This window comes from Coloeus monedula (genome assembly GCF_965178545.1).
Source record: "Coloeus monedula genome assembly, chromosome: 3".
NCBI lineage: Eukaryota > Metazoa > Chordata > Aves > Passeriformes > Corvidae > Coloeus > Coloeus monedula.
In genome coordinates, this window is record NC_138783.1 from 80371220 (window position 1) to 80397608 (window position 26389).

At 36.5% G+C, this 26389-nt stretch overlaps 1 protein-coding gene across 1 annotated transcript in view; it reads left to right on the forward strand.

Moving 5' to 3' along the window:
* Positions 1 to 26389, forward strand: part of PCCA (propionyl-CoA carboxylase subunit alpha) — a 275482-nt gene that overhangs the window by 84959 nt on the left and 164134 nt on the right. The window contains exons 8-12 of the mRNA XM_082277691.1: positions 961 to 997; positions 6756 to 6834; positions 11885 to 11987; positions 16657 to 16751; positions 22330 to 22480. Coding sequence (XP_082133817.1) covers positions 961 to 997; positions 6756 to 6834; positions 11885 to 11987; positions 16657 to 16751; positions 22330 to 22480 — 465 coding nt within the window. The remainder of the gene's footprint in view (positions 1 to 960; positions 998 to 6755; positions 6835 to 11884; positions 11988 to 16656; positions 16752 to 22329; positions 22481 to 26389) is intronic.

The following is a 26389-nucleotide window of genomic DNA, read 5'->3' on the forward strand; positions in this document are numbered from 1 at the left end:
ACAAATTTTTTAATGTATGTCATGGGATAGTATAAATATTAGCAAATTTGGATGGAATTTTCAAGCTTAACCCGTACCACTGTAATTTAACCCTTTTTCTTTCTGATTTTGTATAATGGAAATGTACTGTTATCAGTAGAAATAACCAGAATTAACTACTGCAGGAGAAGCGATTTGATTATTGAAAAGTAAGCAATTCAAGTATTTTGGTTTTTTATTCTCTGAATTTCCCAGGATTTTTTTCTGTACCAGGCTGCAGTAGTATGAGACAGCTACAGCAATAGGTGGCATCAACAAAAGCATTTTTATAGTTGTTGTATGCTAGTAATGTGTAACTCTTAAATGAAAACAATTATGGGAATCTTCTTCTTTCAGATATAGTTTAAAATGATGCATTTAAGGTTTATCTTGTCTTCAGAATGCAGAACTTTCAAAACTGAAGTGCTTGTGTTCCTTCTTGAGTAAACAAAACCCATTTGTCTTTAAAGAAGTTCTGCAAGATTTTTTTTTTCCTGAACTTGAATTACTCCCAAACAATAGAGAATCAACTCCCCCTACTGACAGCAATCAGGAAAACACAAGGAATACCTGTGAGGACAGAAACAAGCTGGTAGTGGACAAACTTTAACGATCTGATTTATGGTCCATTATTGATAGTAAACTTCTAAATTCTAGCATTAAATTCCTACAACTGCAGAAAATCATTTTGCCATCCTGGTTGTGTTTCCTGTCAGCTGATTCCTCGTTGCTTTGAGTTTCCCAGTGCACTAATGATGAGGTAGAATTTACATTCCACTTATGGTATTAATTTTACATTCCTCTGGCTGAAAAGGGTCAGAAGGTTGTAAAATCAAACATTAAATGAATCGGAGGAGACAGTAGTGCAATATATGACTGCCCTCAGGACATAGTGCAATGGCTGATGGGATTAACGTTGGGTCTCATTTCCTGCTTTTACAGGATGCAGATGAAGCTGTCAGAATTGCAAGGGAAATTGGTAAGTTCTTAAATTAGCTATGGTGGGATTTGTGTGCCTCTCAGCAGACATGGTTGACTAAATTGAATGTGTAATAAGTAATCCCTATAGAACAAATAATGTTTTAATAGTTTTTAAGTTCCCTGTTGCCCATAGGGCTGGAAGAATCTAGGAATTAACGCCCTGTCTCTTAAATCATCACATTTGAGCTTTTCAAACGGGACTTTGCAGAACAAGTGCAGCCATGATTTGTGGAATGACTGTAATACGCAGTAATGAGTACCTCACTAAAGGGGTTGTCTGAAAGTATATCTGCAATTGGACATGACAGTCAGAAGCTAGGCATGGTACATTTCCCTTTATATGGAGACTGACACCGGTGATGTTATGATCTTCATTCTTCATCACTGTGTGGACTGTAGCTAGCTTGCATATGCTCCAGAGCACCAGCCTTCTGTGCTTACTGGAATAAATTCACTATTCAGCTTCAGAATATCTTGTAGAACGGTGAAAAGAGCAACCAGCAAATGAGTCTGGGACTCATTTTGATGAAGGTTAAGTGTAATGTGTGTTTAATGAGTTTTGGCTTTTATTTACTAAAGCTTGATATTAGTGAAAATACTAAACTACATGCTTGAAATTATGCATGTTTTTAAATGCTTTCTAGAAGAAGAATCTAATACAGTAAGATGTATGATTTTCCTTTAATTTTCTCTTTGAGACTGTAACCATGAGAAGCTATTTAGGTTTATCACAGGTAGATAAACAGCTTTTCACCTGTGTCAAAAGCTATTGCCGTGCCTTTATGTGCCAGATAAAGCGGGACTTACACTGCTACAGATAACTTCTAAGCAGTGTAAGATCTTTCCTCTTTAAGTTGGGCCTTTTACCCTGCACTGGTTAACTGCCCTGAAACCCCTCCTAGGCTTGGCTGACTTTTAGGCTGACACAATTGAAGTCAGCATTTCTTTGGGTCAGGCTTTGTCCTTGTTGTGAAATCCAGTGATAACTGATCACTGTCATTACCAAAAGAAAGAGATTATTAATCAAACTGGAACATTCAGAAGAGAATGGTAAATAAAATTGGGTTTAGTCACATAGTGTTGTGACTTTATTTCAGTTCAGTTTCTCTTCAATAATCTTTCTTGCTCTTGTGTTTTAAAGATTTCCTGCAAGTATTTTTTAAACAGCTTTGATGAGTATAAGTCAGAAGGCATACTAGAAGTATAGAAGGAAGGCTTTCTAGACACCCTTTAGAATACATTCTTTTTTAATTTTCCTCTGAGTTCTTCAGTGTTCCGTTGACTGTTCCTGTCTTTGATATCAGTAGCACTTCAGAGGTCATTTTATCAAGGCAGTCTTAAATCTATGATAATAAAGTCAATTACAGACAGCTGGGTGGTGCTTTATTTAGATGGAAAATTCTTAAACTGTTTTGATACAAGAAGGGTTTGTACTATGATACCATGTAGTGAAAGAAAAATGTCCCTTCTGGCTTTTTTTCCACTCATGTTTCAACAAGTTGATGAGTTGGGTTAAGCTTCTGTCTAATTGTAACCACTGACCAGAGTAAAACTAGTGATTTTAATTTTGATTTAAGATTGAATGAAATTATAGTGTCTTGTATATATATATATAATGTATTTGTCCTTGTGTATAATGCAATGGAATACTTTCAGATTGTTTTCTGATTTCACTAATCCAGAGTTTCAGTCTTCTAAGAAGGCTTAAGAAATTACTAAAAAAATAACCATGGGTCAGCGCTTAAAACACTAAAACTCTGTTTGATGCTCTCTTGCTGCCTGTGTTTTTTTACTGCTTCTCCCTGCAGTGTTCTGGCCCAAGATCCTGTAGTAGTGGAGCATGGCACCTCAGGGTTGAGAAATACAGCCTTTACCTGTTTCAGTGACTATTATCTATGGATACACATTTTCTAGGTGTGGGAAGGAAACCGTCTTTTTGCCCCTGATTTGAGAGATTTTCCTGAGTTGTCAGGAGAGAATGTGACACAGATACTAAGCTAAATCGGAAATTGGAAGAAGTTCAGGCACAAATTGCTGTATTGGCTCCTTTCTAGAGTCTCTTTTCTCTGTTGGTGTGGGCTATTTTGCTCTTGTGATCCTTTCTGTAGTGCTTAATTACATTGGCCCTTTTCCCAAGCTGCTTTTAGGTCTGTGTGTAGAGTTGTACATTAAGAACTGTTGGCTTCTTGATTCTGAAGCATTGATGAAACTCCAGAAAGTTTGACTCCTCTATTTTAAAGTATTGAACAGCTATGAAGTGCAGTCAGTTAAAACTAAATGAAAGTCTGTACAAAACTGAAGAGGTGAAAAAGATGGTTTTTTGTCATGTTTCATTTGACATGGGTTTAGTTAGTGCTAGCTTTTAATAATGGATATTGAAAAGAATCTGATATCACCACATGCAATATTGTTCAAACTGGTATTGCACAATGTGTTCTGTGGTCTACTATCTGCAGCTTTATAAAAATGGTTGACATCTAAAAACCACGGTGGCAAAGTTCTGGGAGCTAACAGCTGTGGGACATCAGAAGTTTGTTTACTCATTTTATCATTCAGATTCTCAGAATAGTAACTGTCCTGGAAACAAAGCAGTCCTAACTTACTAGTACCTATTTAGCAGCAAAAGTAGGCGCGGTGATCTTCAAGTTGGACAGCTTTTTAGCTTCTTGCCTCCTAAGATCTTTAGACCCATCTTTAAGAGGCATCACGAGAATTTAAAACAAGAGTAGGTTTTAATCTCATATGCAGTTTTAATTTCACATAAATTGGCATCTAATTTGAGGGAAGGATTGAAACCCTAATACCTACTCAAAAATTTGTCTGCTTTGTGAGTCTTTTCATTGCTGTTGTTGTGGGTACTTATAAATGGTGTTAGAAATTGTTTGCATGCCTCTCCCTTCCCACAACTAATCCAGCCAATCCACGTGAACATACTTAAGCAATTTTGATTGCTGCTGAGTAGTACAAAAGTGGGGAGTGTTGAGTAATGCATTCTGATCCCAGTATCCTATACCCAATATGCGTGCAAAACTTAAATTTTACAAAACCTTTCTTTCAGTGTTTGCTATTGGCTAAAGAGCTGCTCTAAAGTTTAGTTCAGTGCCACCAAGAGCAAGGAGTGTGTAACCTCATATTTGAGCAAAAGCTCCAGTACCCTTATTTTCAGGGGACTGGCTAATTTACGTGCTAACATGTAGAAGTCTGTTGCAATTTTTACTTCTCAACATGAGAAGCTGCATGCATTTTTTCAAAACAGGCCTTACTTTAAAAAAACCCCAACTTTATTTTAATTATATAGTGGCTCTTGGGAGTCTTTAACTGCCTTGCCTACAAGCGTGGTTGACGTATAATCACTGTACATAAAAGGTGGGAGGGAGGGGAAGCAAAGTGGTCCCATACTTGATGAATGATACTAGTAGCCCATGTATACTCTCTGATAATTTAATCATGTGAATTGTCATATATGAATTACATTTTGGAGCATATAAAGGCTCACCGAGGCTCACTTTCAACACACCTGTTTTGCTTTTGAAACTAAAGAACAGTAAATTAGGACTAGACTCTGCTTACAGAATTAAAATCAGCAAACCATTCAAGAGACTGATATTGTTAGACTGAAATTGGTAGCACAATTGATGATGATTTTTTCAAGTATAGGTAACACTGAATAAGATAGATTAGGTGATGGAAATTGCCATAATAAGGTTGAAAACAATGTTTGTTTCAAAATTTCAGTCTTTCAGCTATGTGGGTTGGACAGAGTCTCCAGATGGGGATAGTATTGCTAGAGATTAGCTAGTGTTATCCAGTAAAATCTCATTTCTTGCATAAAAGTTATACAAGATGTGCTTTTTCCTTTATTTCGAGATATCCAGTGGCTTGTGTAGGAGCCTGGTAGCTGTCAGGGATCTGGAAATGCAGCTACAGCATCAATAAAATGCTCCTGTGTAGATATTGCATATACTGAATTTCATGAAAACTGGCTGAACTTCACTGTTGCTGCACGTAATCTAGAGTTATTTTGCCTTTAACCTCTGAGATTGTAGAGGCCTGGATCAAACTCATTGTTACTTGACTTATCCTGTACCCCTCTATGGGTGGTATCAGGTATTTCATAAGAAAATCTAAGAGAGACTCTAGAAAGGTTATTTGCATGGCTCTGTTTGGTCTTAACCTCATACGTTGTAACCAGAGACTACTTTAGACTCCAAGGCATGAAGATTTATAGCCTTTTGGTAATGCATGCCTATAGGAGCTTGTTTTGTGCTCTACATATGCTTAACTATTACCTCTCTACAGCTTTCAGCCATGTGAATGCTTTACAGCCTGGGGTTTCACAGTCTAATAATGTGTTAAGTTGGAAACTATTTTATTGATTTTTTTTTTTCCTTTCTTAATTTAAAGTTCTCTTGTATTGTTGCTCCTTTCCTGCCTTCCAATCAACACTACTGTTTCTTATGCTTGTCTCATGCCTTATTTTCGGTATCTGTTTCAGACTTTTTAATAAAAAAAAAGGTTTTCTAGATCTTCCTGGTTTTAATTATCTTCTCCTGAACCTCCTTTCAGTTAAATCACTATGAAGGGGAGGTGGGCATATTGTATTGCTGCCACTTGACAGAGCAAGAGTAGATCTACATTCCAGAAAGAAACTGTAAATACCAGTAACACATATGACACTAGACTGGACTACTTCTAGGAACCATATTCAAATGTCTCTTTCTGTCCCCAGATCAAAGCCTTTTATAGAATGTTTCTTTAGTTCTCAAGGACTGATAGACTCTTCTTGCCAGACAATATCAACTAGTCTGATATTTGCCTTAATGTTGTGATTTTCATTAAACATACTGGAGACCAAAGGCATGAAGAATTTTCTGGTATCCTAGAAATGTCAAAAGCATTTTAATCAGATCCTCAATTTTTAGTTTTCTGCATGTTCGTGTAGAGAAAGGTGAAGTTCTCTGTTATGAAGAAATTGTTGCAGGAAGTTGCTTTGAATGAAAAGATTGAATTAAAAGAGAAACAATCATTACTAAATCTTCATTTAAACAGTGTACTTTGTTACTGTAATTTTCTAACCTTCAGAAAATGAAGGTCCTGCCTTATGTCTGTATTATAGTATCTTGTTCTACAAGTAAGATATTGCTGGTTATGTACAATGCTGTCAGATTTATACTGCTTGTTTTTTCTTACTACTTGTCAGTTTGGGGAGGATACTTTTTTTATTGTAAAAAAAAAAAAAAGCAATCTCTTTTCTGATACTATTACATAATGTCTAAGCAGCACAGGTCTTGAGCTGCTCTGTTACTTATAATGTACTGCACTAGAAGTGTCGATAAGATACATATTTGTTTACTCAGTCTTTAGACTTAATTTATTATCTACTCATTTTTGCTATTAATTTAAAAAAAAATTATTTAAGCAGCAACAAAGGAAAAAAATTTTATTCCTAAAGAAATGTGAGCTGAAAAGGTCAAATGCCTTATTCATAAATCACTTCATTATTTGGGAATAATTCATTCAGTGTTTTTTTTAGTATAAATGAATTGGAGAAGACAGCCTTTCTTGGCTGTAGAAATTACTGCACTGACAGCTAAGTTTTGAAAAGAAAAAATTCTCCTCTGTTCTCCCTGCAAACAAAGTGTTTTAATAAACGAAGTTATTGTCTACTGGCTTTATTGGACATGTGGTCAGTTGTCATGTTCCTCTGACCAACTGAACAAAGTTTGAACTTCTGTCTAATTGTTCCCTGCTGTTAGGCTACCCTGTCATGATCAAGGCCTCAGCAGGTGGTGGTGGGAAAGGCATGAGAATCGCTTGGGATGATGAAGAGACCAGGTGAGATGCTGTCCAAAAGCTTGCCTTGATGAATGCTGCAGTTACTGAAGTCCCATTAAGCCATTTTGAGCTGACAGTTGAGCAGATATGAAATGTTAGATGGAGAAATTGGATATTATTTGGTTTTATCCTTTTAGTAGAGTGAGCAATATACTTTGGAAGTTTGCGTGTGCCTATTTCTAATTATTTCTTGCACAAACCTTACAAAACATCATCCATTAATTTAAGTAAAAAACCAACACTTACGTCTGCTGTTAGTCCAATGTTAGACCGTAAATTTAGAGTGTAAATAACATTTTGCTGTATGCCTTTCAGAATGCTGATTTATTAATTCTCTGTATTAGGTAGAATATTTATTGGCCCTGATTGACAAACATTAATGCATGCCATTAGTTCTGTTAAAGTTGATGAGACTGATGATTCATACATGGAAACACATACGGTGTTACCAGAATGTGCTCTAATAAATTGCATCCTTCTGTGTTTAAAGTATTTGTATCAGCAAACTATTGTACTTTTGTCTGTTTTCAAAGAACATGTGTTTCAACACGCAGATGTTTTTATGTCTTACTGGTTGTCAGAATCCTGAACATTTCATGATGCTTTGTTGTTGACTCAGAATTTTACAGTCCATTCTCTGCTGATATTCTGGCAGCGAGGAGCCTGATTTCAACTCCATGTGCTGCTGATCTTACAGAAAAACGTATTTTCTGATTTTTCAAAGACTTGTAATGAAAAGCCTATTTGATCCAAAATAACATGAATGTTTTCCTTTCTGCACAGAGAGAGCAGCACAATTGCTGGAGTCAACTCAAAGTACAACTGAAATTTTCATTAGTTTAATTTAGTCACCTGCATGACTTCCTTGTCGTTTTTCTGTCCCCTATTAAATTTTTGTTTGTCGAAACCTAAAAGCTGGATGAAAGGACAGTGAATGTCTAGCAGTTAAATTTTAGATTTAAAGAAAACATGGTGGGTTTATTTGTACCTTGCTCTCTCTAGTCCATTTGTATTCAAATCCAAATAGGAAAATAATGTTTTGTGCATTAGAATGAAGATCTAGAATAACCTTCTTTCTTAAAAGGATACTTTGTTGCTACTGCTTTAGAATCCAAAATTACTGCCTTGATCTTGTTCAGGCAGCAGTTGCATCTGTTGGACTGGAAAGGAAGGCATTCATTTCTTGTTTAGCTCAGAAAGGAGCAAAGGAGCTTGATTAAAGTAACTGTTTTAAATGAAAAGTGGATCTAAAATCATAATTGCTGACTTAACTTGGAGAAAGGCTGTGGTTATGGTTTAGAAAGTCACCTGGTAGAGCTGATTGGTACCAGTAGAAGCTTGCTAGGGATAGTCTTTTATGTACATTTGCATATCAGTAAATTAATTTAGTGATATTACTTTGACTCAGTCCTATTTAATGATAATTTGAGCTGCTTGCCTTGTTTATGGAAAGCTTTTGAATGATAGAATATCCTGAATTGGATGGGATGGACAAGGATCATCGAGCCCAGTTCAATTCTGAAGTATCATTCAGGTCCTCATTATTTGGAGTTATGGTTAGTAACTATGGTTAGTTATGCAAGCCTTGTCCTTATACTGTAATGTTAAATCTAAAAGGTGCTAAGAGGACTGTGCTGGCAGCTCTGAAAAGGAATTAAATTCAGGACTCTATCATTTCCAAAGAAGAGATTGAAACTTTCTGGCAGAGGTTGTGATGGATCTTTGCACGTAAAGGCACTTACTGGCTTGTAGGTTCAGTATCGGAGGTCATTGTACAGGAGCTATTGGCCCATGTTTTAAACTCTGAACGTGTATGTAGAAATTAGTTTCTTTAGCTAGTAGCTTCAGCTGCAGACATGATAACCTCCAAGCTGGGAATTTGTACTAAATTATTTTTTAAGATTTACCTTTGAAAAATTTGGAGTTTTGTGTTAGTGTTTTCCCCGTATTGTCGCATCTTCTGTAACTTTTCCTAGATATTGAAGTCTTGCATGCTTAGTGGGGTATCTGTTTTGAAAATTTTTACCAAGGCAGCTTCCAGCAACAGATATTTAGAGAGATGAAAGATTTTGTCTTTTAACCTATAGTAACAGGAAAATGTAAATTGTCGTGTTTCTGAAATTCTTTCTTGGTGCTAAGGCCAATTTTATGAACATAAATCAGACATCTGTTCTCAGATTCCAAGAACCCCTTATAATTTCTTTTCTGTGGTCTTGTGGTGCCATGCTGTGTTTATTTCTGCTGTTCCACAGTTGTTGCTCTTCACTGGAATGGTGCAGCAGGACACGTGGGGACTACTACTAGTAAATGTGTTTTTGTAGTCTGAAATAGTAATTTTCTGCAGTTTCCTGCCTGTCTTTAGAAGCATTGATTGAAATTACTTTTTTTCCCCCTGATGCTGTAGTCTTCCAATGGCTCTGAAGGAATGAGCAGTGGGACTTGAAGAAGTTAATATGAAATAATAAGTAGCAAATCTTTCTGAGTCCTCTACCTCCGAAAGCAAAGGAAATATGAAGTGTGCAGTATAAGAGGACAATAAAAAACTCAACAGCATTACCTATTACAAGCCTGTGCACTGAGTTTTATTATTTTACCGAAGCATTGCACTTGGCCTTTCAAACTACTGTGCAAAAATGGGAGTGTATGGGCTTGACATCTTTGGTCTGTCCTGCACAGCTTTGTGCTATTGAAGCGAGGGGAAGGAATCTCATTGGATGAGTGAAGAACAGTGTTTCCTAAACCCATATTTTTTTAAAAACCCTCAAATTCACATGCCATCTACATATGTAAACATACATAAATGCTGTGACTAGATAATTTTAGTTTTTTTTTTTTTTTTTTTAAATTTGGAGTTAAGCTTGAAGCAATGGATATTGGTTTTGTGTGTAAAATCAACAACATTTGAGTATCTATTGGCTACTTGTTAGGGCTTTAGAGGGCTTCTACTATACTAATGATTATCAAACATCTACTTTTTTAACTAGATGGCCCTTCTAATGCTGGCCTTGACAAGAAAAAACATTTTATTTTACTATTTCCTGATACCAAAAACTGAAATTCTACATAATGAGTACAGTCTTTTGTTAGTGTCTGACTGCCTCGAAAGAAAATTGTTTTAATTAAAGCAGCACTGCTGATCTCAGAGCTGGAGGCAGAAAGTTGGCATGGCTGTTTCACTTCAGACAACCACAGGAAGGCTTGTGGCAACATCAGTAATGCTTTTGTACAACTTAAACTTCAGCGTGAGTAAATGTACTGTAGGGATAGAGGGGAACCTTAGAGAGATCCTGTTTTTCCTCTTTATAGTTGTGCATGTTTGAAGGGATCTTGAGACAGCATCTCGTCCGTCCAGCTTCATCCTCTGAATAACATCAACACTCAGTTTAAAGGTGGTTGCTTAGAACTTTGCCTGATTGGGTCTTGCATTGAGATTACAGAGCCTCCCTAAAAAGCCTGCTTAGCTTTTTCATTCTTGCCAGCAATTTTTTTCCTCACAACCAGTTGGAAGTAATTTTTATCATTGGACAATTTCAACTGCACAGATTTGTAAGATAAAACAAGTTCAGAATATCTGAGATAGTCATTCCTAATTTTAAAAGGTTTACAGATGTATGGATGAGATGATTAGGCACCTGTCTTTTTTTAACAAGTATTGCAGTTTAGATTTCTAAAGTGCAATAGCACACATCCTTCGGTGAAAGAAAAAGTCAGTTGTGAATAATTGTGCATAAAACTGACACAAAAATGTTTACAAAGCAAAACAGAGCCTTTGATATAGGAGTTAAAATAGCTGTAAATCTGTTTCAATAAGAAACACTGTGTATGGCTGTTTGTTACAGCACTTTTTTTTTTGACAGATCAGGTAGTGCACAGAATTGCTAATTTTGATGTCCCTTTTTTCTCTTAACTAGGTAATTAAATATATTGAAGCTAAATATGAATTTAGGAAAGTTGTACATTAAGTATAATGTCTCAAAATTACAACATGTATTATCCCATAATGCTGAAAGAAGGTGAAGATACACTTCTAAATATACACTTTTCTCTACTGTAAATTTACCTATCTTGTGAGTCTGTGGTCTGGGTTAACTACATCCAAGAGGTGGAAAGCATGAAAACTTCAGCTCAGTTGTGCTGTAGTTCTTATTCTGGGCACAAATGTCAGGGATGCTGTGTTTCAGTAGTCAGTCACACAGACATTTGACCAAGCTTTTCATATGTATCAACATGAATGGGACTAATATACCACTTACAGAGCCTGTAGAAAATGTCAGTGAAGCCTTTGGGTCCTTGCATTATGCTCTATCTCACCCTGAGAAAGCTGTTCATGAAGTTGGTTGTCAGAGGTTTTGAGCCAAGGAGTATTCTTTCTGCTATTCAGAGAAAAAAAGTTAATAAATAAAGTATCTTTATTTTGTTTAACTACGTATGTAAAAGAAGAAACAGAGGGAAGCATACAGAATGCTCCATATAACACTCATACTTTAAGGCAGGGAAAATCTGCTAGTACAGCTGGTGTGTTCTGTGAAGTCAAGTATTGCACCTTTAGGTTGTGTTCAGTGGTGGAATTTTCTATATTACATTTGCAGTTCTTTAATGCACAACTAACCAACCTCTGCTGTTCTTGAGTATTGAGCGCTGTGTGCTGTAGGTAATGGTGAGCTTCACCTTTACTTCTGTATAACAAATACTTTGTGATTACTGGGTCTTAAAATTCTATTACTTTATTACTTTTGCAGACGAAAATGAATAAAAATTGTTGTAAATGTTCAGGCTTTTTAAACAGACTGAAATTTTTTTGTGCTTTGAGAATGGTTTGGTTTGAGGTTTTTTTGGTTGTTTTTTTTTTTTCCGTCTTTGTAAGAAAAGCATGAAAAAAGGGATACCCATTACAGAATCAAATGCAAATGTTATAACTTGGTTTTCGGATATGTGTGTTGATTAGTGAAGACTGACTGTTTACTGAAATGAGTAAGTGTTCTTTCTTGTATGCTTCAGGACTTAACTTTTAAAATACAGGTGATTATTATTTTTGTTTTCATTATTTAAGGGAAGGTTTTAGGTTTTCATCTCAAGAAGCTGCTTCAAGTTTTGGTGATGATCGCTTACTGATAGAGAAGTTCATTGATAACCCTCGTCACATAGAAATCCAGGTTTGTACTATTATTACTATTGCTACTATTAAGTACTGTGTATTTATTTAATGAGGTTTTAACTCATAAATAAATCAAAGTTCATGATGTTTCAAACACTCCACTAAAAAAGGCCTAGAGTCTTGTGTTTTCCGGTGTCTTGGGTCATTGCTCAAGCTACATGGCTATCATGTACAATACAGCCTTCCTGTTTTTATTCTCTAGCCTTTCTTTAGCAGGAAGACTGAGCTGTGCTCAGTTTGTTGGGGGAGAAAAAAAAATGTTATAAGCATCTGTTCTGAAGGCTGGAGATTTGAACTCTGGATCCTGTTGGAGTGCTTGAGTGCAGCAGAGAATGAAGGAGTTCAAGAACTGCCATGCTTAGCAATTTCTTGCAAGGTCTAGGTGTTTTTTTCAGTATTTTGGAATTCTGCTGTGAAGTATCTAATTCTCCTTGGGAACTCAGGAGGATTTGTGTCCCATTTTGGGCAGTTTGTGGTTCAAAATCAGTTGTATTCTCTTTAACTTCTTCATTATTACCATTTCTATCATTTATTGGATTTAGAGTTAAGTCAGGTCAGCTAATGCAGACCAAAAGTTGTTTCTTTTAGGCACTCATTCCCAAAATTATGATTTAAAAATTTGTGATGTTCGATCTTATGTAGGTAACTGAATTGTGTTTGTCAATAGCCTTGAGGTATTTCCTGACAAGAAATCTATACAGAGCATATTCATTTCCTCAACAGAAATTTCACTTTTTACACAGAAATTTATTTTTTTTGTCCAAAATCTAAATCCTTTCTGCGTTGTGACATGTAGTTGTTGGATTTTTTTTTAGATAGTGAGAGCCTGAAGTATCTCAGTAACTAAGTGAAACAACAACAGTAAATTTGATAGTGTGGAATGATTTATAAGAGAGAAATATTTAACATTTTTCACTCTGCCAGATGTGTGCCCCTGCCTGGTGCTTCCCATGGGGCTAACTTGCATATCATAGAATCCTAGAATGATTTGGGCTGGAAGGGATTGTGAAAAGCCATCTAGTCCAACCCTCTGCAATGAGCAGGGACATCTTCAACTAGATCAGGCTGCTCAGAGCCTTGTCCATCCTGATCTTGAATGTTTCCAGGGATGGGGCATCCATCACCTCTCTAGGCAACCTGTTCTATTGTTTCACCACTCTCAAAAAGAAATATTTCTCCCTTATATCTAGTTTAAATCTACTATTTTGTAGTTTAAAGCTATTAGCCCTTTTCCGGTCATTATGGGCCCTGCTAAAAAGTTTGTCTGCATCTTTCTTATCAGCCTCCCTCTAAGTACTGAAAAGCTGCAATTAGGTATCCCCAGAGCCTTCTTTTTTCCAGGCTGAATTACCCCAACTCTCTTAGCCTTTCCTCACAGGAGAGGTGTTCAGTCTCTCTGATCATTTTTGCGGCTCTACTCTGGACCTGTTCCAACAGGTCTATGTCTTTCCTGTACTGAGGACTCCAGAGCTGGGTGTAGTGCTCCCAGTACAGGCTCAGCAGAAAGGAGTAGAAGGGGAGAAGTGAAGAAGGAAGAGAGACATGAAGAAATAGTTTGTAAACAGTGAAACAGCAAAATGAAAAATGGTGTAAAAATGAAATCTAAACCCCACCTTATCGTCTATTGAAGGGTCATGTAAAGGTGTATAGTGAACTCTCAGTTTCAGCATTGATCTTAGGGTTCAAAAGAGGTCAGATTGCTAGAGCATCTTTCTGTGTTCTCTTGCTGTGGCTAATAATTTTTGGCTGCCTGTTTTTTTATTTTATGATCTTTTTATTTTATGTGCCGATCACTAGGCCTTAAAGATCTCTTTCTTTCAGTGCATGCAGTTTTGGGAGATTGAGCAGGTTCCTACTGGTTCTTCAACGACAAAAGTTAGATGAGATTGGTTCCTCCATACTTCCATGAGTTCAGGGCAGATTTTACACAGTCTAGATTCCTTTGGGTTTAAAAAAAGGCTATCCCAAAAAAATTAACAGTACTGTATTTAGGAACTGTTGAGTAATTTCAACAAAATGGCTTTGATATTAATAATTTATAGTTTTATTTATAGTGGATATACAGTGAATGTTGTTTTCCTTATATAAGCACTTTGATGGTACTTTTTAACAATATCATAGCATATCATTTTAACTTCATGTTCTAATCAGCTTTAGGACGTTGACCTTGGTTCATTTTCAAACTGCTGAATATACAAACAATTTGAGACCAGATGCCAAATATTTATTAATTTAGCAGTAACTTTTAAATAGAACTTTTTTTAGCTTTCTTATATTTCTCTAAAGCACTGGTACTTAAAATTGTTAAATAAGAAATTTCCTGTGTCTAGCTATAAAACAATCACTTTGTAAAACATGAGAAAAGACTAAAACAATTAACAGGAAAATAGAGTCCAAATACACTTTATGCTTGAACTGATTTGAAGTCTTGTTCTCCTGAAGTATCTGATAAAAGGTTTAAAGTAAGGGTACAAGGAATGTCTACTACTTGGCTAAACAACAATCCTGCAACTGGAAACAGAATTTTGCTGAGTCATGTAGGCGGGATTCCACTGCATAATACTTAATTATTTTGGCATGTAGATGTACATAGCATATACTAATGTCATAATCATCTAATCCTGCAAAACAGGGCATTTTCTGTTATGAATATTTAGATATTAGAAACAAAAGCTGTAGCTGGGACATGCATTTTTAGTGAGATATGTACTGGAATCTCATGTCCTCTCACAGATGATGATTTCAGTATGCTGCAAATGTCTGAAATACAATTGTTTTGTGATTAGTTTCCTTTGCTGAAAATGGCATACACAGAATAAAAGTAAAAGCCTAATGCTAGATGTTGTTGGCTTGTTCTATTTATAACTACTTTCTCATAGTAGATGTTCATGCATGTCTCTTTTTTCCATTTACTAATAATGGAAAAACATTTCTTTTAAGGTCCAGGTTGCTGAAGTTTAGTAGGATATGAGAAATGTCCTGAAGTGAAAAAAAAAAAAAAATTATTGCTTGGATTGAAAAAATGTATTATCCTCTTCAGAAAAAATACCTGGAGAGAGAGGAGAGAAGCACAATTACCAGTTTTTATTGTAATGTTCCAAGATTTTTTTGTTTGTTTTGATGAGACAGAATACTGTGGAAATTGTAGGTTTTCTAACAGTGAAACAGAAGTGCTCATAAGGAATCATTCTACTTAAAGAACAGTGATTTTTCCATCAAGTACCATGCTATGCTCTAAAGGTACTGCTTTAATACTAAAATAACCCCCACAAAAAGCGAGTCCAAAAATCTTTGGGCCTCCCAAATGATTTCTTGTAGGGCCCCATGAGTCTGTAGAGCTCCACTCACCTGGATTGGATGGGTGAGCATTTGGGTAGGAAGTACCTGGTTTGTTGTTGTTGTTGTAGTTTTTTGTTGTCTTCATGAGTTCACTGCCTTGTTTTCAGTCATATCTCCCCAGATTTTTCACGGCTCAGCAGCCATTGGTGTCATAGATGCAGGAATTATCTTGCCTGGTGCCATACTTGCTCTGTGGTACTAAAAGGAATAATAAGTAATACAGATTCTTTGTCATAAATGTGAGTAGGTATGGTTGAGTTCACACAGTTTGAGGAAGATTGTCTCCTTGTTTCATCTTGTTGGTTTTCAGTGTAGAACTTCTCTGTTAAAGAATGAAGCATGAATATTGTCATGGGTTCCTGCAGATCAGAGCAGGAAGATAGATGGAAAAAAAATGGGTTAGAAGAAAAATTTTATAAGGAAGAAAGGGAGCAGGTGTGCTGTGTGTTAAAAGAAATTGTTCTGAGAACAAGTGTAGAGTTATCATCATAAGATGGGAAGAAGTCTACTTGAATCTTCAAATCCAGTATTTGGTATTGGAAATGGCTGCATCATACCATCAATTTCATAAAGGGACAGAGTTCCTTACTTTCACCTCTAGTTTGAAGTTGAAGAATTAATTAAGAGTTCTGCTATGCTGAACTTTTGGGCTTTTTTTCTAGTGTGTAATTTATGTAGTTGGATTTGGATACTTGATTTTGTTACCTCTTGGCTGCAGCCAAGAACTGTAGTTCTTGATTTTTTTTAAAAAAAATCTTGAAACTACTGCTTTAATTTCCTTTGAAAGTACTGAGGAAGTTGCAAATTTAATTCTCCTTAATGAGGATAACAAAGTTTCTGAAGATATTTTTTTCTTCTTCTTCACTAAAGGCAGGACACTGTGGTTTGCTTACTGAGAAAGCTTCATTAGACATTCTTTCTGAAAGTCAGGAGCAAAATTTTGCATCCTTGGAGATGTTTATTTTGTTGGTTTGCTTTTGTGTAATTTCATAATGCAGTGCAATTTAAAATGCTTGAAAATGTAGTTTTAATCTTATTTCAGCCTTTTGTAAGAAGACCCCAAACATTCAGAAATCAAATTTTGAAGTGAGAGGGTTTTTTGCTTTCTACAGACTCTACATAGAGGCTTTAGAATAGTCCTATTCAGAATTTGAAGGAATGTTCAATTAGTATTTGATATATAATTAATTTTCTACATGAGCTTTTTTCCCAAGCTTTATTTTTAGATTGGGAAAAAAACCCCCAAACCCTAAATGCTTCATAATAGTATTATGTCAAAAGACCATATCTAACATCTGTTAGTTAATAGCAGTGTGTTATTGTTTCAGGTTTTGGCAGATAAACATGGCAATGCCTTGTGGTTGAATGAAAGAGAATGCTCCATTCAAAGGAGAAACCAGAAGGTTGTGGAGGAAGCACCAAGGTGTGTATACTGGATTCTTGATGCAGCTTCATGGTAACTAAAAGCACTTTTGGAAGGCTGCTGGTTCTATTTATTGTACAAATGCAAGGAAATTTTATTGTATTAAAAAGCAAAAGGAAATAAATGTTTGTTACAATAATTTGACTGTAATGCAGTTTTGATGTTGTTCTTGAGGGTGTTTTGATTTTGCTTTACAGTGTCTTTCCATAAAAAAACTGGTGTTGTGTAGTTAATTTTTTTCATGATCTTCTATAAAATGGATATGGATCTTACCAATCAGATATATTTTGGTATGAGATGGCTTTGTTAATATATATGAGATTTTTCTTTATATTCACTTTTGGATATAAAAGTCAAATAAAATATGAAATAAGTATGAATTTTACCACAGATACAGGTATTTGGCTATACTAGAGTAATTGTGTGAAGGCCACATAATACTGTATATTTCCATTTGAATTGGAATATGAAGTATAAAATACTTTGCACCACGTTTAGTACTGTTCATGGTAGTGAACTAGAGATCCAGGTGTCCAGTAACTCAAAAGTGCAAAACTATCGTAATCTTACAGGTTTATCGTGAAGCTGGAATACTTTGCTGCTATGCAAGATATGGCCTTGCTGTGTTTTCTGTTGCATGGCAGTCATCAGAGAATATGTATATAAAAAGCACAGCAGGAAGTTCTGATTTCAGAAAGGCAGACAGAGGTATATCACTGCCTGTGGGAATTGCCACTGTAATATGTTCACCAGCTGGGATGGGTTTGCCATATTTTGTTATAGCACAGAACTATGTGATGCAACAATTTGGGGTGTGAGGAAAAGCACATCATCCAAATGATGCTTCTTTAGAGGTGCCTTGTTAGTTAATGTTGAATCGTAATTGCAGGACTGCCACTGTTTGACCTATATTTTAAATAAAACCCCAAAGTTTAAAGATACAAATCTACTAATAAATCCTTCCTGGTAGGGCTTGTGGATTTCTTGGGAGCCTTATGCTGCTTATGCCTAAAGATCTTACTGTGCTATTGTGGAAAGTGAATACTTCAGGTCCTGATATAATGCATATGTGCATATATGTGTACCTAAGCACTTAAAAGAGGAGTGTCTTCTGCCTCTGTCTTCTGAGTGTATGTAAGGCAATGCCTGTCATTCCTGCCTGCTCCTTCTCCTTGCCTGTGGTCAATTAAAGTGGCGTGATACATCTTTCTCTCACCAGCCAGCTGTGATCAGAGTGTTTTCTTTCATCAAAAGTACCAGCCTTTCAACTTTCTTGGGCTTCTCTGTTGGAGTTGCCAGTAAGTTCTCATCCCCTCCTATACTTCTACAAGAGCGTGGGCAAGTCAGTAGCTTCCAAAATTTGGTGTGAAAACTTTTCTTCCTTTTTGTTGTTGAATGTTTTAGACTCTGCCAGACTTCTACTGACAGCTTTGGAAGTGCTGTCTGCCTTACAGCCACTTGCACTTGTCTGCAGAATCCACTAATTTTCAAAGGGTTACAAGACTTGCAGATAAGCAGGGCACTTACTTCTGTGAGACACCATAGAGACCCTAAAACCTCAAGCTAACCCTTCCTGGGAATGCTCTTTCAGTTTGATTGTTTAAGGACTCGTGGACGCACCTCTTCTGGTATGGCTGGATGAAGGAAATAGACTGTCCTCTTTTCTCCTGTTTTAAATGGTAGCTGCTATTAAGACCTCTGAGATAGGTCAAACCTTTTTATTTTCTTTCACGAAACCCGGGAGATAGGGATGTTATGGGCTAAAATGTTTTTTTTTTTTTTTTTCCTTTTGGACAATTTAGGGCTTTTGACATTGGCCTCTTATGCCTTTTTTGATTTACTCTATTATGATGGCATTTTCCTAAGTGTCTAATAAGAGACTTTGGGCCTTTTGGCTTGGAGAGTAACCTATGATTTTCTTAAAGCTAAGTCTGCAGCTGCTGAACTTATCCTTATGGGATCATTTTGTGTTTGTATCTCCAGTTTTCCTAGGGAAGTTTAGTCTTTTGTTAAAAACAAACAACAAATGAAAAACCCTCTCTCATTTGCAGAGAGAAGCCCCTTTAGTTCACACATGAATGAGGTTACAGTATTCAAGGGACCCCTGGTGTTCATGGTGGTCAATTCCCCAGATTCACATAGGAGACCAACAAACTTTGTTTATACCTTTTTCACATGGTGAGTTGTCCTACTCTGTTTTGGTAAGCACAGACAATAAGACACATCCAATCATCGCTAGTGTTTTAGTTTGTGCTGGGCAAAGTTAGTGATGCACAGAGCTTCCAGTGATGTACTGTAATTTTACCTGCTTCTACTTTCACACATTTTTGGATATGCTGTTGTCCTCTCATTTCACAGAGGCTGACATTTAAAGAGATGAGTGACATGAGTGACATTTAATAGTTCCTTAGTTGAGTTTTTGTTCCTCAACTGCCCAAACTCTTCTCTGTTCATTTTCGGAGACGGTTGCCATGAGACACTGTATTTTGGCAAGAAAAAATGCAAAGGTGTGGTTATATTTTGCTGTCTGCTGGAGTGATTAATAAGAGATTGTTTCCCATGTGGAGAAAAACCCCATGGATCCTTTAGGGTCAATCAAAATTAAATGCACAGGAGTATTAACTGACAATCTTATTCAATAATTGGAGGACTAACTCAGAGGAGTGCTCTATAACTTTACTTTGGTGAGAATGTGTGTCCTATCTAACAATTTCTGAACCTGTTAGAAGCTTCTTAAAGCGCTTCAAATTTGCCTTATCACTTGTGCGCAGGAGTGGTCATCTGTTCAGAGGCACTGACAATTTGAATGAATATATGTAGGAAGGAACTTAGCAGAAAGGTGCATTATTGAATTAGAGAACATATCTACAGGTTCTCCTTAGAGTTCTTATCCATATATGTGTGTCAGACTCTAAATTTCCTCTCACTGTCTAGAAATCCTTGAAGGATTTTGGGTTAAGAGAAATGTGAGCCTGTTCTGTTTGTGACTGTTCATGTGATTCATAGGTGGGCACCGTTTAGACGTGGGGGCAGAACTGTGTTCTCAAATCATTTAGCATATTTATGCCCACGGTCTGGTAGTACGTAATAAATATCTCAAAGGAAAATGTTTTGTATAGGTAAGTAATTTTTTAAACAAGCAGTGTGCTTGGAGCAGGGAAGCTGACTTTGACATTTAGAAAATTGAGGTTCACTCCCTCAGTGTGGGTGGAATCTTCAGAGGAAGGGTATGTGTTATTGATCATTTATTTTTTGTCCAAACTGAGCAATAAATTTCCCCTGATGGTAACTGTTTGTATTTTTCAAAATCTCAACCTTGTCTGTGAGTGAAGGTGATAGGGATATTTTGGGAAACCTTATCTGATGAACTAGAAGTGGAGAGGTAACATCTTGCCCATGTGGTTTGTCTCTCTGGCTGTAGAAACAATGTGACAAATCAATCGTATTCCCTTTGATTAACTGACAATAACTTGATGAAGGTCTTATGAGTGAAGTGTCAGGTCTGATTTATTTTTTCTTTTTGATGCTTTTATTTTGTGACTCCTTTTTATTTTGTAGCCTTTGGGCTGCCATAGGAGCTGTTTGGTCTAAAGAAAAACAGATCTATGTTTGAAAAAGATTTAAAGTCAGGTTTAAAATGCTGTGTTTTCAAGTGATGCCTAATTAGATTTTAGAAGAGTTATTTTGGTTAATAAAAGGTGTGCTGTTAAAAAAGGAGAAACAATGTATTTGAAAGGTAAAGCAGCAGAGGGGAATACGAAAACTTTGGTTAATTAACCTAGCCAATGGTAGGGATGATCCAGTCATTTCAGAGTGTTAAGCTTAACTGTGTGGCGGAGATCAAGTTTAGCAATGTGACACCTGCGTTCCATTCTCTGGCTGCAGCAGGAGGTGAACAGTGAGATCTCCGACCTCCATTTAACAAGTATAGGGAAGACACCACTGTAATGAAGGGGAGTAACTGTCTTTCATCTACATGAGAAGTAATAATGGTTATTCTAGAAATACAGTATGAAGCTGATATTGAGAAGGTTTTGTTCTTCCTAAGCCCCTCATTGACCTTTCATGATCAAAGCCCTGCAAATACTCCACACTGAATTATAGATTGTTGATTTCATGTAATGTATTATCCTCTTACTGAATGAAAATAAGAAATATTATGAAACTATTTTGCATTTATCAGTGCCTGTTCTTATAGGTATGACACCCTTTTTGTGTCTTCTGATCTTCCCTTTCATCTGATGTAGGATCTGATACAGCTTTCTTGGAATGAGACTTGACTTCCATTTCCTGTTGGTCCCAATGTTTGCCAAGAAAAAAATTTTTTCCTAAATTCTGAAAATGCCTTCCTTTTGGTCCATCAGAATCTGTCTCTGGGCACTGAAAGGACAGAGTTGTGAAGTAGCACTTTTCCAGTAAAGAAAAGGATTCCACTGTCTCCTACTTTGCCTAGATATTTGCTCACTTCTTGTGTCATGTCAAATACGGATTGTTGTGGCAGACGTCTTTAGCTCTTGTGTGAGTTCAGGTCTCAGTGAAAAGCACCCCAGTAAGTGCTGAAAGGTAAGTCCTGACCAAGCACTGGCTTCTGTCTGGGTGCAGTCCAGGGCTCCAGATGGAGCTTCACTGGCTTTGGGGCCACTTTAGATAGGTGAAGGCCCCTGATTGCTCCTTTGCAGAATTAGGGCCCACTGTTGAACCCCCTCTCAAGAAATATGTAACACTTAGTGTTTTAGTTTAAAAGAGTAACTTAGAGGTAAGGTGGAAGTGACTGTTTATTCCCTTGAAAAAATACTTTTGAAATGATAGCTGAGTTATGTGCCTAATGTAAGTCAAACCAGAAATATAAATAAGAAGTGTATTTACAAGCTTATGTAAGATGAACAGCTACATGTTCTTTCATTGAAAATCAATGTATCAGTTTGAGGGGCAACTGGTTTCAAGGCTTTGGTAGAATACCGCAGAAATATATATGTATCTAATTAATCTGCATAGGTTAATCTAAATCTGCATTTATGGTAGAGGAGAGTAACAAGAAGAATAGGTTACTTCCAGAAAGACTTCCACAGTCTTTCAATTCACTGGCCCGGTGGATGTGGTGGGGTGCTCTCCTAGAATGAGAGACATTGGGCAGTGTTCACAGTGGCTCCCAAGGTGGTAGCTGAGCTGCTCTTTGGTTGCACTTGAGTGTATCCAAGATTTGTGGAAAAGACTGTATTGAAATTAACGTGGATAATGAATATCTCCTGAGATTGCATCAGTTTGTATGTCTTTTTTTTCATTTAATTTGCATTGTTATAGATCTGACTGTTCAAAGAGTGTTGTGTTCTGTTATTTTATATTTTAGAGAATATGGTTATTTATCCTGAATTTCCTGTACATTAGCAATAATTGTAAAGCATGCAGTGTATCTACTTAGGGGTAATATAAATGTAAAGACATACATTTAACAGTCTTGACATGTTTTCATAACTTAAATAATGATGCTGTCCTCTTTTGACCATTGTTTAAACAGAAGATTAAATGATTAAATAATTATTATTTTTAACTAAAAAAAGTCATTGTTTCTGTATTGTAGCACTTTTCTGGATCCTGAAACTCGAAGAGCAATGGGAGAACAAGCAGTAGCTCTTGCCAAAGCAGTAAAGTATTCCTCTGCTGGAACAGTAGAATTCCTTGTGGACTCCAGTAAGAATTTCTACTTCTTGGAAATGAATACTAGACTTCAGGTAAGAAAAACAACTCTTCAGATTCAGAAAAGTGTTATTTAAATAAACAGACCATAACCTTCTCCCATATTCAAGGGTCTGCTCCTGCAAAGATTTAAGCATAAGTATCTTAATGTATGTGAGCACTTCCCACTGAACTTAAAAGATCTACTCACTGAAATAAGCCTGCCTGTGCAAGGCTTTGCAGCAGTGAACCCTTGCACAGCACTCAAGTAAACGTTCAGAGTTTTTGCTCTTTGTTACACTTGACCTAAAGACCTTGCAAAAGGTCACTGGTAAGTGCCACTGTGAGTTCACATTAAGTGGCTAGCCACTGTGCTCTGAGGCATTCCCCTACTGGTCCCTGAAGTTTCTTTCTTATTTTTTATGCTTTGATGATCACTTGTTGGGTTTCTCTAGAAGGGTGATTGAAACTATATTTGTATATCAGCAATAAAAACTCTAGCAATTTGCATAAGATTGAAATGGTGACTCGAATGCAACTGTAAAAAGCATGCTGACACGGTGTAGGATTTTTGTGACAACTCATGTAGTCAGTAGAAGCTGTTCTAATGTACACTTCAAGTGAACAGATGAACAGTGTTTTATGGAAAACACCCTCTACTGCTTTTTTTTATGTTTGATGGATTTCTGGTCATAAGCTAAGAAAACAAGTATATAACTTGAAGTCTGGATATCATTCCTAAAGATTGGAGGAGTGTTCAGCTTGTAAGCAAGTCCATTCCGTTGCTTCTATCCTCCTTTTCTCACTTTGTTAAATTACACCAGTAAGACTGAAATATGGAATCAGTTTGATAAGCTTCTCATTCTGTTTTAGCTACATTTCATTAGGGTTATGTCCTGTGTGCTGCTTCTACATGTGGGCAATGAGAGAGTGTAAAGAGATCCTCGTGATCTGACATCTTTGCATGCCTTTAGGTAATAGTTGGGTAAATTTATGATTTAGGTAAATTTATGCTTTGGGTAAAGAAGTTAAAGAGACTTTGGGGGGTGTTGCAATCTTCTGTGCCAGGGGAAGACTGCTGGTAAATTTTTCTTGCCTTGCAGGACAGCAGTGGTTTTGGAATTAGCCATGCCAGTCACTTTACATGCCTTTGCTAGGCACTATCAGGTCTACCTTAGATTCAGTTAGAGGTGGTAGTGGTTATTGACAATGTATAGTTCATTAAAATGTTATGAAGAATTCTTTCACTTTGGTCATACTCTTTACTCTTTTCCTGATCTTGTAGTTTTTGAGCCAACGTGTCTTCAGTGACTTCACTTTCTTATTTACATAGAAGAAAATTAATTTATGGTTTTCTGCATAACCCACCAGAATTTCAAAACCATTTCCTTGCTGTAGTATTATTGACCATGAGTTCCTAAATGGAATTAGTGATGGAATATCCTTGGACTCCTTTTTGTGGTTTGTTTTTAAGACATTATCTGCTGTTTTGCAGTGTCTTTACCCTGCAATACCCAGTGGTACATGTTTGTAGTCCCAAATTTCTAAAGTCTCCACATATGCAGGAAAAAGCTGTCACAATTCAGTTTTTAAGGACTTTAGACTCCTTTTGAAATATAGCCTAAGCAGCTTGACAATCCCATATAATAGCAAACTCGTTCTTTCCAACTCTTGAAATTTACTAATCTTAAATTAGACTACTTGTTTAGATATTCTTTACTTCCTCTATCCTGACTGTGTATTGTCTCTAATCAGCATTTCAGCTTGAGTCTGGAGTTGTAATTTTCTACGATTTTTCCCCAGTCTTACCCAATTGATCTGTCACTTCTCCAAAGTCTCAAGCTTTACTTTCAGTTCAGCTAACAGTTATGCAACTTTTTGCACTTGCTTCCTACTGTTAAGAGCCAAACCTAGAAATTCTAATAAAGCTTGTCCAGCTTTAACTTCAGGACCAGGATAGTCTCCAGATGTCCCTGTATTGCTTCAGTCTTTTTTTTTCCTTTTGCATCTCTTAACTGTGATCAGTGACTGACTGACTCACTTGCCATGTTCTTGCTGAACACTCCACAGCTGGAAGAACTTTCCAAAATGATGTGTGTCTGATCCAGAAATGATCCTCTTAAGATATTTGTCAGCGTGCATTAGACACAGCTACCTGTCAACATCATCAGAACATTTCTACTAAATTATGCAATTTTCTGTTTTAATGTTTCAGCATTCTCTGATGAGATCACTGTAGCTGTTTTATTTTAGATACAGACTTCAGAATATATTTGCTAACTAAACTGTGTCCAATATTTTGTACTGCCTGTACATTTCTCACCTCCCTCCCTCTGGTGTATCTTTTGGATGCCTTTCAGTCTTTCTGGTAAATTATTTTGCAGTAATCAGAGTTGTATTGTTACTTTGCTGTTTTTGGGGAACTCTTTGGGAATATACCTTTTCTGTTGTATAGTTACACAAAAAAAGTGTAAATAGCACCTTGAAGGAAGTTTATATTTTATTTAGTTTTTGTTTTAAGTGTTGCTGCAATACTATACGAGATTGGGAAGCAAAAAAAAATTGGTGAATCAGCTCCATTGTGTCTCTTGTATGCTACACAAATTTGTAACAGATGTTTTACTGCCTCTAAGTGATTCAGCTAGAATGGCTTATTATTTGCTGTTGGCAATGTTCTTTTTGTTGTATCTGTTTTTCTGCCATCTTTCCGAGGCTAGCTGGTCTAAGTATGAGACAGAAGATTGAAGATTGGATAATTGCATAGTAAAACTAGTTGCTCTTAATTTCCACAAGAGAATGTAGAGATGTCTGCCCTAGCAGCTACTGGAGAACTTCTGTACGGTGTCATTTAGGGCACTTTTGCAGCTTTTTTCAGGCAACAGCTTTTACTGCTGTTAAAATTGAGGTAGACTAGGTGTTGAATATGTGATTCTTTATAGCTGCTCATAGTGTGGTGTGTTTTCTGTTACCTAGTTGTCATCAGCCTAATCAAGGACAGTCATGGTCCAAAACAACTTATCAAGAGCTTTGCAATAAATAAAAAGTTTCTGACCTCTTAGACTGATAGCCTTTCTGGCTTCCAAGTTATGTCAAAATCTCTTAAGGTATTTCAGAAATCCTGGCTTTAACTAGAAAAGTTTCTTCTTTTCTTCAATGGAAGATAAGAGGTGTTCCTCTTGAACTTTATATGAAGGAAGTCTATGGTCTGTACTTAAAAAATATCTGTTAATACATGTGCGTGTGGTGTAATTAAGCTTCCTATACGTGAATCAGTTAGTGACAGCAAAGGGAAAATGTCCCATATTTTAGATGTTTGTAGTAGCTTGAAATGAGAAGAATCCCTTGTTGGCTAGAGAATAACTGAGAAATGTACAATGAATTGAGCACTTACCCCTGGTATGTTTGTGTCTCAGACCTGTTCCCAGCCTTCTGCCTCCCTCATGAGTTGTGCAATTTAAATAACAAGTGAGTACTCCCTTCGTCCTCAAAACGTGACTGAATTCGCTTAATGTAATTGAAATGATCATTTGTGTAGACTGGTGTAGAGAAATATGGTAATTTTGGTAGGTTTTCTCTTCATGGGATGGTTTGAGTACTTTTGTCACAACTTTTTAGGGAATAAAAATTAATTTTTGTAGGATAATCTGGTGTGTTTGTAAGAGATTTGCTGAGAGCAAATGGCATACCTATGTTTTTAGTTTACAGTTAATTGTTGTGAGAGTATTTTATGTAAATGCTTTTAAGTTCTTATAAAGTAACTTGATTCTAAGGCATAAAATGAAGGTAAATAACCTTCCATAGACCTATAAAACATTACCCAGTGCTAAGACTTTTGTTTATCACTTTCTGGGTTTTCATCAGATTTTACTGGCCATTGGAAAATTACATATTCCAGAGCTGTCTTTGTGCAAAACTGGCTGTGACTAGTGTAAAAGATGGGAAGAATTTTTACATGCAGCATGTCT